Source organism: Lissotriton vulgaris, chromosome 2_1 (genome assembly GCF_964263255.1).
Source record: "Lissotriton vulgaris chromosome 2_1, aLisVul1.2, whole genome shotgun sequence".
NCBI classification, from domain to species: domain Eukaryota; kingdom Metazoa; phylum Chordata; class Amphibia; order Caudata; family Salamandridae; genus Lissotriton; species Lissotriton vulgaris.
The window spans coordinates 817024233-817039159 of NC_141687.1; the positions used below are offsets into that span (position 1 = coordinate 817024233).

The window sequence follows — 14927 nt, forward strand, 5'->3', positions numbered from 1 at the left end:
GCATGTGTGTTAGCGAAAGGGAAACGTGTGAATGTATTTACTGACAGTCAATACGCGTTTGGTGTTGCTCACAGTTTTGGACGATTGTGGAGAGAGAGAGGTTTCTTGACGTCGCACGGTACGAAGATACAGCATGGCCAGCTTGTGAATGATCTTTTGGATGCATTGACTTTGCCTATGCAAGTTGCGATTGTTAAATGTAGTGCGCATCGTAAGGTGACGGATGATATTGGTCGTGGTAATGCGTTTGCGGATGAGACTGCTAGGGAGACTGCCCGAAACCTTAGCACTCGAATGTATGTGACGAGTTCGGTTAGGTGGCCTACAGAATCGAGTATGTGTGAAGACACTATCGAGAGTGTGAAAGCAATTCAGAATGAGGCCACCGAGACTGAAAAAACGAAGTGGAAAGAAAGTACGGGAAAGTTGGATGCGAATGGTTGTTGGATTGATTTGTCGGATCAGAAAAGATGGTTGTTGCCTGATGCGTATGTGCTGGCCGTTGTGACAATGGCGCATGGGTTAGCACATATTAGCGCGAAAGGTATTTGTAAGTTGCTATCTCCTGTGTGGAAAAATGAGGGCATTATGAAATGTGCTGAACGTCTGGTGAAGAATTGTATGGTGTGTATAATGTACAATCCTGGCAAAGGAACCCCAACTCCTCCTGGCAGTTTTGCTCCCCCTTCGTATCCCTTTGAGGTGATTCAATTGGACTTCATCCATATGGAGCGATGCAATAACCTGAAGTACGTTTTAGTTGTGGTTTGCGCATTCTCCCGATGGATCGAGGCCTATCCCCTCAAAGATAATACTGCTTTGTCTACTGCGAAAATCCTACTGAAGGAATACTTTCCTCGGTATGGAATGCCTAGAGTCGTGTGGTCAGATAACGGAAGTGAGTTTGTTGGAAGTGTGATGAAGAGTGTGTGTAAGGGCCTTGGAATTAATCAGAAATTCCACAGCGCCAATCATCCCCAGTCAGCTGGATTGGTTGAAGGGTACAATGGCACCCTTAAACTAAAGTTAGCGAAGATTCAGGCTACGACTGGTCTTTCGTGGCCTGACGCTTTACCTTTAGCATTACTGTTGACTAGGGCGACTGTACACTCCCGAGTAGGGCTTAGTCCCTATGAAATAGTGTTCGGCCGTCCTGCGAATGTGTGGGGGGTTCCTAGGCCAGGAATGTTTTCTGATCTTGAGTACCCAATGTTGATTGATTATCTACATGACTTGACTGCTAAACTGAGGTTAATTCACCAACAGGTTTACGACGCATTGCCGACGCAGACAGAGGGTCCAGGCCACCAGCTCCAGCCCGGAGACTGGGTGGTGACAAGGAATTTTTCACGCAAAAATAACCTGGACCCGAGGTTCACCGGACCCTACCAAGTGCTCCTGGCCACGAGGACTGCCGTTCGTCTTGAGGGACGTAAGAATTGGGTGCATGCTACGCACACCAAACGAGTCCCCATCCCTTTGCCGGCAGACCCGTGGGTAAGGAGAGGCATTGCGTCATCTGAAACAGAAACATTGCCGGCGTTTGTGCCCTTTAGCGACGCACAGCTTGTTGAAGAATCCTCAGCGCAGCAGAAAGACACTGTTGAACAATTAGCATCAAAAGACTCAAGACCAGAACACTCAACTGATCAGCAGGACGCTGTCTCTTCAACGGATCCTTTGTTTGACGAGCAGACACGTCCTGGGAAAACTCGATACTTTTTGCGATCCCGCACTAAGGACAAATAAAAAGATCTTGCCTTGCCGTATTGACAACTGCATTATCCCGTTTTCCCGTGATCAGTTTTGAACTTTCGTATTACTGTAATTATTTTTGTACATATATTTTGAGCTTCACTCCTTGTACCTTTTTGCCTTTACAGCTGAGAGACTTTGTTTTTGCATACGTACATATTGTGCATTGAAGGCCGTAGGGCCGCGCGCGTACTTCCTTCTGGACAGTAGGTCTTAACGCTAGGTTAAAGGCCGTCGGTTCCTGGGAACTCCTAGGGAATGACTATTGCTGCACAGAACGAAGTGCGTCAAGAAACGTTGCGGACGGTCGTAGGGAATGGCATTCTCGAAGCTGAATGATTTGGAGGGAGCTCAAGTCCACAGATTCAAGCTGCAGCAACTCAGTCGTACCAAATGTTTCATATTCCAACTGTTTGTATTGTTTTTGACTGCTTCTGCATTATTGGCGGGTGGGGTGTATTACACGATGTCTTACTTCTTACCTGCTACACCTACTCCTACTCCTTACCCTAATCTTACCTCTACTGCTTCTCCCCATTCCTTTCATATGTTACCGGAACACGAGCAGGCTAGACGTGTAGAATTCCGCAACAATTCCTTTATTCAGCTCCTCCATCAGCATCAGTTAGTGGTTAACACTACTAATTGTTGGGTGTGTGGGTTGATGCCACATACTACAGATAAGGGAATTCCATATCTGGTGTTACCGTATAGTTCCCAAGGGTCAGCTCGAGCATTTCAAACAATGTTTCGAAGCGCACTGGGTTTCCACCCCATTCGAGAACCACGTTCCCCCTACTCTGGTCCTACCTCGTATCAAAAACCTTTGTCGATAGCAATAGAGGATTTAGATAGTGATATCTATGATCCTTCGCTTATTCCCGAAGAAGAGGTACAAGCCTATAGAGTCCTAAGTAGAGGTGAATATAGTGTGTTCACTAGCGAAAAGCAGCTTAAAAGCTCGCCTCCGATATGGGTCGTACCCCACACTGGTAATTTTTGTCTTATGGGTCGTGGCCGAAGATCGCAAGCCCGACTTGGAGCAAGTGCTTGCACTGAAAATTACATTCTGCCGATGTCCTCGTCCCCTGTGTTTCTGGCTGCCAAGGGTACATACTTTATCTGTTATGATCGTGCATACACATGGTTGCCCGCTGACTTCATGGGCTCATGTTTCATTGCAAATCTGTTGCCTCCGACGTTTACTGTAGATGCCGATTATCATAAGACTAGAGTTGTACGAGGCGTAATTAGCGAAGAGGATACTGCCGGTCAAGAGGCAGGAGACTTTTTCAAGGGTTTCCTCCCGTTTTGGGGACCTATGGTCAATAGTAGGAACCTGAGACAGTTGACTCGGGTGGTAGAATCAACAGCTAATATTACTGCCAGTGCCCTTGGTAATATCACCACAGAACTTCAGGCGGAGAGACTTATGACGTTACAAAACCGTATGGTTTTAGATGTCATCTTAGCAGATCGAGGTGGGGTATGTAAGGTGATCCATTCGAGCTGCTGCATTTTCATTCCAGATAATGCTCCTACTGTCTATCAAGCCATCTCGAGGTTGCATAAGATCTCCGAATCCATACACGTGGATGTAGGGGATTGGACGCTACTTGGATGGTTTTGGGGCCTGATGTCGACTTGGGGTTGGAAAATTCTGATGATCATCGGAGTCGTTGTAGTGTTCCTGTTCACGTGTTGCCTTTGTGTGCAGTGTGGTCCTGCCTTATGTGGCCTCTGTGCTACAACGTGTATGAGACAACCATCTGTTACCAAGGGGACTCGGTTGGACAGAGCTATGCTACAGCAACACCTCGATGGTCTGATGAATATCGAATATGATTCTGACTAGTGCTTGCCTACATGAGGGCAAAAGGAGCGTCTGAGGTTCCGTGACAATTGTAAGTGGTGTTTTCGACTCGCACGAATATGGTCGAGTCTGGTATCTATGAACCGCAAATGACGAGTTTAGTAAGTGCGCGCAGTTTCGCTGTGCTAACTTAAACCGTTCGTTTGTTATGTGGGTTTTTCATCTGTACCCACGGGTTCCATCTTAGATACGGCATCCATTTTGTCTCTTGCCCTCAAGTAGCCAGCGAACGGACGTTGTCCGCTTCGCGACCCTGGGACTCCCAAGATATTTGCGGAAGACACATGTTCTTTGTGAGTGTCTTTATGATGAGGGGGTTGGTACTGTAAGGCAGATGGCGCCGCTCGAGGCTCATCTTGCTGCACGGACTTATTGTCTCAGCCGTGCATCTCATTAGGCACGTCCCTTTGATGCCTGTATCTCGTGTTTCCCGTTACCTCCCCTTTGACACCCTTTCCGATCTCCCCACTGTCTCCGTCTTCCTCTACACCTGTCCTTGTTCCTATTTCGATCTGTTTTACTGCTGATTGGAATTTGCTAATGGTGGGAAGATGGTTTTTACAGTTGGGAACCGCCAAATGTTTCCGCACTTATGTTCCGGACCTCATGTGTTTCAAAGTGACCAAAGTGACCCCTCTGGGGGATAATGGTGGGAACCGGGTTGTAAACTTTTGTGTTCAATGTTATCCTATGGGTAAAAACTGTATAAAAGGAGCGATCCACAGAACCAATTTGAAGCAGTCTCCCCAAGTTGCACGCTGTGTACTTGTCGTGATCTCTGTGTTCCCTGCAGCAAATAAACCTTGAATCTTTGACGTCGAAGGAAGTGTCCCGTGTCTCTGTGATTCGTACGCCGGAGCAGGTTACCCACGAAGGTTTCAGGTGTTGTGCCCTGGCACCGCTGGGTCTTAAAGAACCCAGTCCTTCAATCCCCAGCGGTGTTCACCGGCCTACATGAGTGAGTGTGTTTATGGGCCCAGATAAGTATTTAGTGATAGATGACCGCAGGTTGGCAGCCCGCTGGATCAGTGTCGGACTTCAGGAACCTCAATGCGGTTCTATGATTGTCAGTTCCCAATAACATGCAGACTGAAGTAATCCAATTTCTCCTTGGAGTTACGTATAGTGGGCAGGCAAACATTACATGGGCCTGGGAATCTTGGTGATGCCCACAGCCAGCAAGGCTGGGGCAGCCTCATTCCTACAGTTCCATTTGCTAGTAAAATCATTCAAAGGCAAAGTGCCAAACCAGAATTAAATGTACAATTTTCTGTTCCTCGGATGTTCAATAAAATCAAGATTTCCTTCTCGGGAGCGATCTGATATATGGGACATGAAGTCTACAGTGAGCTTCCCCCAGGCCCCACTGGTCATTTCCTCCCGGACAACCCACCCCCCAATAGGCATTCTTCACATCTAAACTAAAGGAATAATTTTAAAGGAAAGATAATTTTAGGGGGAAAAACACAATTATATCGTAATTGGGTGGAGTTTTAGGGTAGTGAGGGTTTTTGGGTTTATGGAGGGGTGATGTTTAGGGGTGATGAAAGTTTTTAGGGGAAGGGGTGGGTAATTTCTGGTGTAGAAAGTGTTTTTAGGGTTCAGGCATGGGCAGAATGTATGCATGTGGGGGGTTTAAGGTATAAGGAGGGATGGAGTGTGTTTAGGGATGGTGAAGGTTTTTTCGGGTTCAGGAATGGGTGGAGTTTAGGAGAAATGAGGGTATTTTAGGGTTCAGGAATGGGTGGAGGTTTAGGGATGGGATAGTTTAGGTGTGGTGAAGAATTTTTAGGGCTCAGGGATGGGTGGATTTTAGAGTATAAAAAGCTTTTAGTGTCAGGGAAGGGTGGGATTTAGGTGTCAGGAATGGGTGTAGTTTTGGAGCATTGAGGGATTTTTATGGGGCAGGGAGGCAGGTTATTAGGGGTTGTGATGTGGTCAGGGTTTGATGGAGTTTAAAGGCAGTGAGGGATCAGCGAATTAAAAGCATCCAAAGTAAATGTTTGACAATGTAAAAGATACAAATCCAAAGTAATGTCCCCTGAAGTAAAGCACTAAAATAAATACCTCCTAGAGTAACGTAAGACCTGCAACCAGGGCATTCACTCTTTAAATAAACAAGCAAACGCCAATTTCAAAAAAGAAAGACAGTCTATAAATTGGTTTCTATGAAAGGATAAATGCCATTCATCCCGCAAATTTCCATTAAACAGTTCAGGTGAAATGGATTCTCAGTAATGGTATTCTATTAAATTGTTTTTCTATAAAATCACATACAACCGTCAACAGAGTCAAGGAGCGCTATGAATGGGCTTATTTCTTCTTTTCTTTCAGAAGAGGGTTCAAGGTAGCCTCGGACCATGCTTATAGTGTCAGCAGTAGCCGTCCTTGGTTTTTCCTTTGGTGACTATGCATCTGCAGCCAAATCTGAGGCAGCTCTGGAAGGTTCTCTGCATTAGTGGAGAATAACCTGTCTTCTGACAGAAGCTTCTTTTTTCCTTAAGTTGAAAAGCATAAAGATAGGCCCAATTCATTGCTACACAAATATAAAGCTACTTTGTGGATATTTTAGGCAATAAAGCCTGGGCTGTTTTAACTGAAAAGGAAACAGGATAAGCCTCCACTTAGCAATACACTACAATATAATCATTTCAGCTTCTTTTTAAACCACCAACTGTCAGATTCTACAAGAATCCGCATACCATGTGTTTTAACAGGTGCAAATCCCAGTTGTTCTACTTAACAATGTAAATAGGCTATATTTATTGAACGTCTTTAGACTGCGCAGCCATGGTCACATTACTCAACAGATTTAACCACCAAATAGTTAAGAAAATGCATATACATTACCTGTAACATTAAGACAATGGTCTTCACAATATTCCATTGGGACTTTCTTCCATCCACTATCACAGTGAATCCTCGGGCTTTGCATTTATCACTAAAAGATAAAATTGCTTTCAGTAAGTTAGAGAATGGAACAACTGATGCTAGAGAGTCGGGGAGGGTGATAAAGAAAAGGAGGGTAAGAATGGAGAGAGTAAGAGAGGTAGAGAGATCAACAGTGAATAAGACAGGATGGGAGGGAAACAAGATATACATTGAAACAGGAGAAATGTGAGTGATGGAGAAACAGTGGTAGGAAGAGCTACAGATGACCTGCTCTTGCATCTTCTCCTGTACCGTTCCAGTTGATTAACTAGTTATCTATAAACGTTGTTCAGAAGACAATGTTCTCCATTTGCTGCTTGAATGCCATTGGTTGCTACGGCCATCCTCTATAGTGATTCATGAAGATGGGAGCAAATTATGTGACCATTACTGTTCCTCTTCTCTCATAGTTATATTTGAGATCACAAACATGAAGGCATTGGTTTTGAGACAGAATTTAAACGTGTATAGCAGCATAATAGAAAGGTTTTTTGAAAATGAGTGGGCAACAAACAAACGTTTATGCCAAATTGATGCTCTATAGTTATATTCAGAAGTACAGCATCCGGAGTCATTAGATCATTTTGTTCATACAAGATATTACCAATTGAATTGTGGTCAAGATATGCAACACTAATCTATGGTTTTGGTGGAATGTAAAACCTCATAATGCTTACAGGCACTACAAATATGTGTAAGACCTCCATCAACCTCTGCTCTTGGTTTTTATCCGCAGGACTGAAATACTGCTGTACAACTAACAAAGCATGACTACATATAGGAAGATTAACTCAATGATCTTTATGTCAAGTAATTTTAAGTAGAATCTTTAACCAGCACTTCAGATACTTTTCTATTAATTATTGTGAGTGTCTGAAGTGGATGGGATCATGACATCTCAAATAGGGAAGCATGCAGTGCTAGACTCGTCTGTGAAAAAGTATCCTACATAGGTGGTAAAACAACAAATAAACTCACTGAGGAAAAGTGTAAATAGTTCATCATTTAAACAGAATACAAATATAGACCCTTCTTGAGCTGAGAAAGGTTAAATGTGAACCAAAAACATCATACAACCTTTAACCCAGGGACGAATAGTTAAAATAACAGAAGTGATATGCAGTGAAGGGATGCACAAATAGATACACAGGGGTGCAAGTACCCTCAGCCATTAAATGCCTCTTGCTTGGTTTGAAACTCTTAGGTCTGGAGGGGTGAACTCCACATCTACAGTGAGAATGTGACCCTAAAACTCCTGCTGAAACTCAACCCAGGTCTTTTTAAACATAGTTTATTCCATTATTGAATTTGGAGGTTTCCTCAGTGTATTACAAAAGTGAGCATAGCAGCTCACTTTCACCATGGCCACTTTTGTACAAAGTAAAGGCTCCTATGGATAGGCCACAGATTTGTCTCCTGAAAAAGTAAGTATTGACAATGCTTTATAGAATCCTTCTGGTACAAAGTTGAAACATGTTAACTGAATGAAAGGGTGTATTTGTACTGTATTGGAACAGTGATCATCTTTAAGCTGTACCTAAAATATTACTACCTGTTGAAATTTAATATACAATGCTCTCAGAAAGCCATATTCCATGGCCAACAAACACTAACAGAAAACCTACAAATTAGGAAGCAATACAAAAACATATGGCCCACCAGTTTATCCAGTTTCAACTAGGATAAACGTTTGAAAGCATAGGTAAATTAGGGGTGTGCAAGGCAGGTCGAGAGGGGGAGGGTCCATGCCAGATATTTGGGATCTTCAAATAAGATACAGTCACATATAATGAACCTTAAAGGAACTGATTTACTTAGTCAACAGCTTTCCTCAAAATCTGGCTTGAAGCTGGCCCTCCAGAAGCTACACTGGGTACCCTTGATCTAAATAAGGACAGAAACAGAAAATGTAATCTTAACTCCAATATTTCAAAGGCAAAAATAAAACCTTCAAAGCCTTAAAACCCAGAATCACATATCTGTAATGTGTTTCCTATCAGGAAGCAGTGTCATAAAAAGAGAAAAGAAAATATGAAACTAGCAACACATGCCCATTATTGTTAGTAAATCAAAGGTTTTGTGAATTTTGAAGACATTATGTCACAGAGCTTAGATTAGAAAATAAATACAGCTGCAAATTTTAAAGGGAGGAACAAAAGAATACTGTAGATCACCTTGGAATTCCAAGAAGGTAGTCTAGAGTGACACTCAACTCATCCATACTTGTCTGCTCTAAACACAAGGGAATGGTCAGGATGAGGCCACTTCGTCTGTCTTTTCCTCCTGCAAGAAAAGCAACATTCATTCTTTCTTCACCAATCTCAGTTCTTTACACAAGAGCAATACGATCTTACAACATGAACTACAGAGTGCTTCAAAAAAGGAAAAAGAAAATTAAATGGCTCATGTGAGAGTTTTCCTTATTTTAATCAAATCCTGGAGTAAGATCTAAGTAGTTTTATATTGTTCACTAAAGTAATATTGTAAAAATGAAAAGTCGCAGATACTGTACACCATAAAAAACAGTTAAGGAAACTAAACCGATACCGGCAGTTTACGGATAAAGTCCAGACGGCGATCTGCTGTTCATTGCAGACTTCTAGCTCTGCATTTGCACATGGTGCAATGATTTCCCCAAAATTAATGAGGCACGTTTTCTACACAGCCTTGCTATATTTACATATCAAGCACAGCACAAATAACTGGCTAGCCACATCACACTTTATGGAATATAGCTAATCAGGCTAAAATATAAATAAATACACCAGAGTGATGTGCTAGGAGACACTTCTTTGTTATCTTGGCTTTGGCTACCTACCTGAAGCTAAAGAGATAGGACAGAACCAAACAGATAAGTCAAAGATACTGATTATGGTCATCCCACTTGTCTGCTGCACATGCTCAGATCCCAAACCCTTCAAAGATTCCTTCCCTTCCCATTACCCTTACCCTTCAATTTTGACAGTGTCTGTCTGAGCTATGTTTAGTCCCGGTCATTTGCTTTCCTGCATCTACCACAGGAAGGCTGTTAGAGGCAAAGGTGTCCCTCTCAGCTCATCCCCTCCCATGCATAGCACAACAGGTTCTGTTGGATCAATAATGCCCAACCCCCCTTCAATAAATATGCAATGAGGATCACTGCTTCTTTTTCTGCAAAATCATGAAATTGGGGAGGTTAGTAATGGGTCCACACCACTACCTAGACGCTATGCATATGCCTTATCTGCTCAGGTCCATCTAAAGAGATCTTTGAACATAGCAAATTACTTTCGGTCTTTCTGCTTCTCTCAGTCTAAGATGTTGATGCCTAACTTTTTGTGGATCATTTTAGAAATGTGTTCTCTGTTGCTACGAGTACCCGGACTTGTGCAGCCACTTCCTCACCCCACAACATTAGAAGTGAAAGCCTCTACAGCTCTGTGCCAGAAGTGAAGTATGAGGGTGAAGAATAGATTTAGTTGGTGGAGCTGGCAACAGTCCACATTGAACACCCACATAAGAAATCTTTGCAATTTTACCCACCATCATTGCAATTCAGCAATTTATTTCAGTCACACTAAAGGTGAAATTCTACTTCCAATTAATTCTGCCAGACCACAAGCATTGCATCCCGCCACGGCTTGCTGCTATCTAAGATTAAAACATTTTTGGGAGTAAATTATACACTGATTTATATGGGAAAGGTGGTGGAACTGCAAACATTAAGATGACCGTGGAATTATAATTAGGGCTCCCGGTTTTATGGTATTTATTTTTTTGACATTTCGGTCTGTATTTATCCATATTTCTTTTTTGTCAGCATTATCTGTTTTTATCCATATTTATTATGGGTTTTGTGAAAAAATTAAGCTGAAACTGGAATATTTCTGCATTTATTTAACCAATAAAGATGCAGTCATGGTTGAATGCCTGCCAGGTTTCAATGATATGAACACCTGCAGAAAATAAATCGATGCACTTATATAAAAATATGCACATTTCAGTATCAGCCTTGTGCATTTCTAATGCTGTTTAAGCTTCTTTACTAAAATTCCTTTCTTTTTTAACCCCTTACCATTCAATCCACACAGTTATTGGCTTGGCAGTCTTAGCAAAGTGCATTTTGAATCAATAAAAAAAAGCACCCAATTTCCGTTTTTTATCCACATTTAAAAAATAAATACAGACAAGAAAATAAATGATTTTCTGTCTCTATTTATCTGTGAAAATCAGTAAAAACGGAAAACAGGGTGCCTTAATTATAATGACCCATTTATCGTTGAAAAACGCAAAACCCGATTTTATGTTAGAAAAAGGGACAGTATCAAAACATACAACTTCACCACTGGGATTCACAGCTTCTAATAAGACTGGGATAATTTATATAGCTGACAGAGGAGAAGTTTTTATGAGATAGAGATACATAGGTTTCTCATTCATTTAAAGACTTTGAACAGCATGACCAACAACAAAGCCTGCCATACATGAGCAAATGAGAAAAGGCGGCCAAAAAGAAATAACACTTTTAACTAGAAGATTTGTTGCGCGAATGCTCCCAAAATAAAGAAGACTAATACATACTCTATGAAAGTTAGAATATATTGCCACACAAATTGCAGAAGCAAAAACATAACCAGTCAGATAGCTTAAGGAGGTGAAGTGATCAAACAGGTACTTATTTTCTAATCTGAAAAAACTGTCAGAAAAGCCAGAAATCGTCAAAGATATACTTTGTTTTATTAAGGGAATTACTTGCCTGATCTTGCCTATGAAACAGTTATGGATACTTCTCGGCTGCAAAACAGAAACTAGAGGAATGTCTTAGCAAGCCCTCATGCAAGAGATCCCCTTGAGGATGATTCGTGTACAATATAAAAGATAAATAATAATAATGTGTTGCTTAATAATGGCATATGAATAACTGAGAAAATAAATCCCTAGTTTAAATTTCTGCTGTCACAAATTATTGGACATCTGCTGTCAACATATTATTGGACATAACTTATGGAAAAAAACCTCCTCTGCCAACCGTGAATCTGCAAAGTTTAATAGGATTTAGGATCCTTTTTGTTAAATGAAGAACGTGATCTCATGTTTGCCCCAATCAGATGGAGGTTTGCGACACTAAAGACTGAATGGAGAAAGTTTTACTCTAGTAGCTTCTGTGGTGAAAGATATTCTCAGAATTTTAAACCTTGGCAGTCACAACTATTTAACCCCTTCCACACTCATGACGAGCTGGGCTCGTCATGGTGTAGCCTCCTCAAACACTGATGACGAGCCCAGCTCGTCATAAAACAATGAAAAAGAGCAATCTCCAGCACAGAGGGGGAAAACGCATAGCAGCCATGGAGTTAAGTAGAAGTTTTTTTTATAAACACTCTGTGAATAATGGAGCGGGTTATTGCTCTATGCCTACTACCAAAAACAAGCATTTGCAATGCAATAGGTCTCGCATTAGGAAAGTTTGAGCTATTGGTATTGCAAATGACAAATATTTTAGTTGTGTTGGTTTTGAAAATAGTGAAATTAATAGCTTTTTCATTTACAATGCCAATAGTTATAACTTTTGCAAATGTGACACCTATAACATTTGTAATTCAATATGTGTTGTATTTACGTGACTTAGATGTATTGATATTACAAATAACAATGGCTTTTATTTTTTTTTATATTTAAATCTTAAATAAAAGTTATTGTAATTTATAATGGCGATAGCTTAAACTTTTGTAAATAACTTTTGTGAAGATTGTGTTCAGTGTATTTTATTGTGACGAAAATCCAAGAACCGAAGTGAAATATTAACATCTTTTTGTGACATTTGTAATAAAGCTTGAAACATTGAAAGAACATATTTGATCCAGTTGTTGAATGGTTGCACAGATTGATGCTGTGGTGGCGCTGAGTGATGTTGTGCTGGCGACGATATATGCTGGTGCGTTCAGTGATGTTGTGGTAGCGCATAGTGATGTTGTGGTGCTCCTGAGTGATGCTGTGGTGATGTGATAGCTAGAGTGAGGGCGATAGATAGACAGATAGAGTGAGGGCAATAGATAGACAGATAGAGTGAGGGCGATAGATAGAGTGAGGGCGATAGATAGAGTGAGGGCGATAGATAGAGTGAGGGCGATAGATAGAGTGAGGGCGATAGATAGAGTGAGGGCGATAGATAGAGTGAGGGGTGATAGAGTGAGGGGTGATAGATGGAGGTTGTGTGGGGGGGGTTGTGTGTGGGGGGGGTTGTGTGTGGGGGGTGTTGTGTGTGGGGGGGTGTTGTGTGTGGGGGGGTGTTGTGTGTGGGGGGGTGTTGTGTGTGGGGGGGTGTTGTGTGTGGGGGGGTGTTGTGTGTGGGGGTGTTGTGTGTGGGGGGTGTTGTGTGTGGGGGGTGTTGTGTGTGGGGGGTGTTGTGTGTGGGGGGTGTTGTGTGTGGGGGGTGTTGTGTGTGGGGGGTGTTGTGTGTGGGGGGTGTTGTGTGTGGGGGGTGTTGTGTGTGGGGGGGTGTTGTGTGTGGGGGGGTGTTGTGTGTGGGGGGGTGTTGTGTGTGGGGGGGTGTTGTGTGTGGGGGGGTTGTGTGTGTGGGGGGGGTTGGGTGTGTGGGGGGGTTGTGTGTGTGGGGGGGTTGTGTGTGTCGGGGGGGTGTATGTGTGTGGTTGTGTGGGGGGGTTGTGTGTGTGGGGGGGGTTGTGTGTGTGTGTGTGTGGTTGTGTGTGTGTGGGGTTGTGTGTGTGTGGGGATGTGTGTGTGGGGATGTGTGTGTGTGGGGTTGCGTGTGTGTGTGGGGTTGCGTGTGTGTGGGGTTGCGTGTGTGTGTGTAGGGTTGCGTGTGTGTGTGTGGGGTTGCGTGTGTGTGTGTGTGTGGGGTTGCGTGTGTGTGTGTGGGGTTGCGTGTGTGTGTGGGGTTGCGTGTGTGTGTGGGGTTGCGTGTGTGTGGGGTTGCGCGTGTGTGTGGGGTTGCGCGTGTGTGTGGGGTTGCGCGTGTGTGGGGGGTTGCGCGTGTGTGGGGGGTTGCGCGTGTGTGGGGGGTTGCGCGTGTGTGGGGGGTTGTGTGTGTGGGGGGGTTGTGTGTGTGGGGTTGTGTGTGGGGGGTTGGGTGTGTGTGTGGGGTTGTGTGTGTATGGGGTTGTGTGTGTGTGTGTGTACGGGTTGTGTGTGTGTATGGGGTTGTGTGTGTGTACGGGGTTGTGTGTGTGTACGGGGCTGTGTGTGTGTACGGGGCTGTGTGTGTGTACGGGGCTGTGTGTGTGTACGGGGCTGTGTGTGTGTACGGGGCTGTGTGTGTGTACGGGGCTGTGTGTGTGTACGGGGCTGTGTGTGTGTACGGGGCTGTGTGTGTACGGGGCTGTGTGTGTACGGGGCTGTGTGTGTGTGTATGGGGTTGTGTGTGTGTGTATGGGGTTGTGTGTGTGTATGGGGTTGTGTGTGTGTATGGGGTTGTGTGTGCGTGTATGGGTTTGTGTGCGTGTATGGGGTTGTGTGCGTGTATGGGGTTGTGTGTGTGTATGGGGTTGTGTGTGTGTATGGGGTTGTGTGTGTATGGGTTGTGTGTGTATGGGTTGTGTGTGTATGGAGTTGTGTGTGTATGGAGTTGTGTATGTGGGTGGAGTGTAGGGGGTGTGTGGGGGGTGTGTGTGGGGTGTGTGTGTGTGTGTGTGGGATGTGTGGTGGGTGTGGGGTGTGGGGGGTGTGGGTGGGGGTGTGTGTGGGGGGTGTGTGGGGGGTGTGTGGGGGGGCGGGCGTGGGGGGGTTGTGTGTGTGTAGGGTTGTATGTGTGGGGGGTCTCGGTGTGTTGTGTGGGATTGTGTGTGTGGGGGGTGTGTGGGGTTGTGTGTGTGGGGGGGGTGTGAGGGGTTGTGTGTGGGGGGTTGTGTGTGGGGGGGTTGTGTCTGGGGGGTTGTGTCTGGGGGGTTGTGTCTGGGGGGGTGGGGGTGGGGGTGTGTGGAGGGATGGGGGGGGGTCTGTGGGGGGGAGGGGGTGGAGGGGGTGGAGGGGTGTGGGGGGTCTGGGTGTGTGTGTGGGGTTGTGTGGGTGTGTGTGTAGGGTTATGTGTGTGTGGGGGGTCTGTGTGAAGTTGTGTGGGGGGGTTGTGTGTGGGGCCAGATGCGTTTCAAGATTTTAATGAATTCTAGAGCAACTGGTTTGTCCTTAAATGTCAGAACGAGTGTTTTCAACGTTCTATTTAATTTGATGCGCAGCTTGTAATCAATGAATAATTATCGGGGGACTTAATGCAGTAAAGATGCGCAGAGTATGAGGTGAAGAGAAGGGGGCAGAAAAATTTGGGGGGGCTCGGAATGTCGAAGCAAAAGTATCATTGAGGAGGTCCGGTTGGTTTTAACAGCTTCTACCTATAGCTGGGATTATTCTGTGGGAACGATTTATAAATCTAATC

The 14927-nt window shown here is 44.0% G+C and overlaps 1 protein-coding gene across 2 annotated transcripts in view; it reads right to left on the reverse strand.

Moving 5' to 3' along the window:
* Positions 1 to 14927, reverse strand: part of SESTD1 (SEC14 and spectrin domain containing 1) — a 420103-nt gene that overhangs the window by 339725 nt on the left and 65451 nt on the right. For both annotated transcript variants that reach the window (XM_086956209.1, XM_086956208.1), the window contains exons 3-4: positions 8734 to 8842; positions 6479 to 6569 (exon numbers count right to left, since the gene is read on the reverse strand). In XM_086956209.1, the coding sequence (XP_086812335.1) occupies positions 6479 to 6569; positions 8734 to 8842 (200 nt within the window). The remainder of the gene's footprint in view (positions 1 to 6478; positions 6570 to 8733; positions 8843 to 14927) is intronic.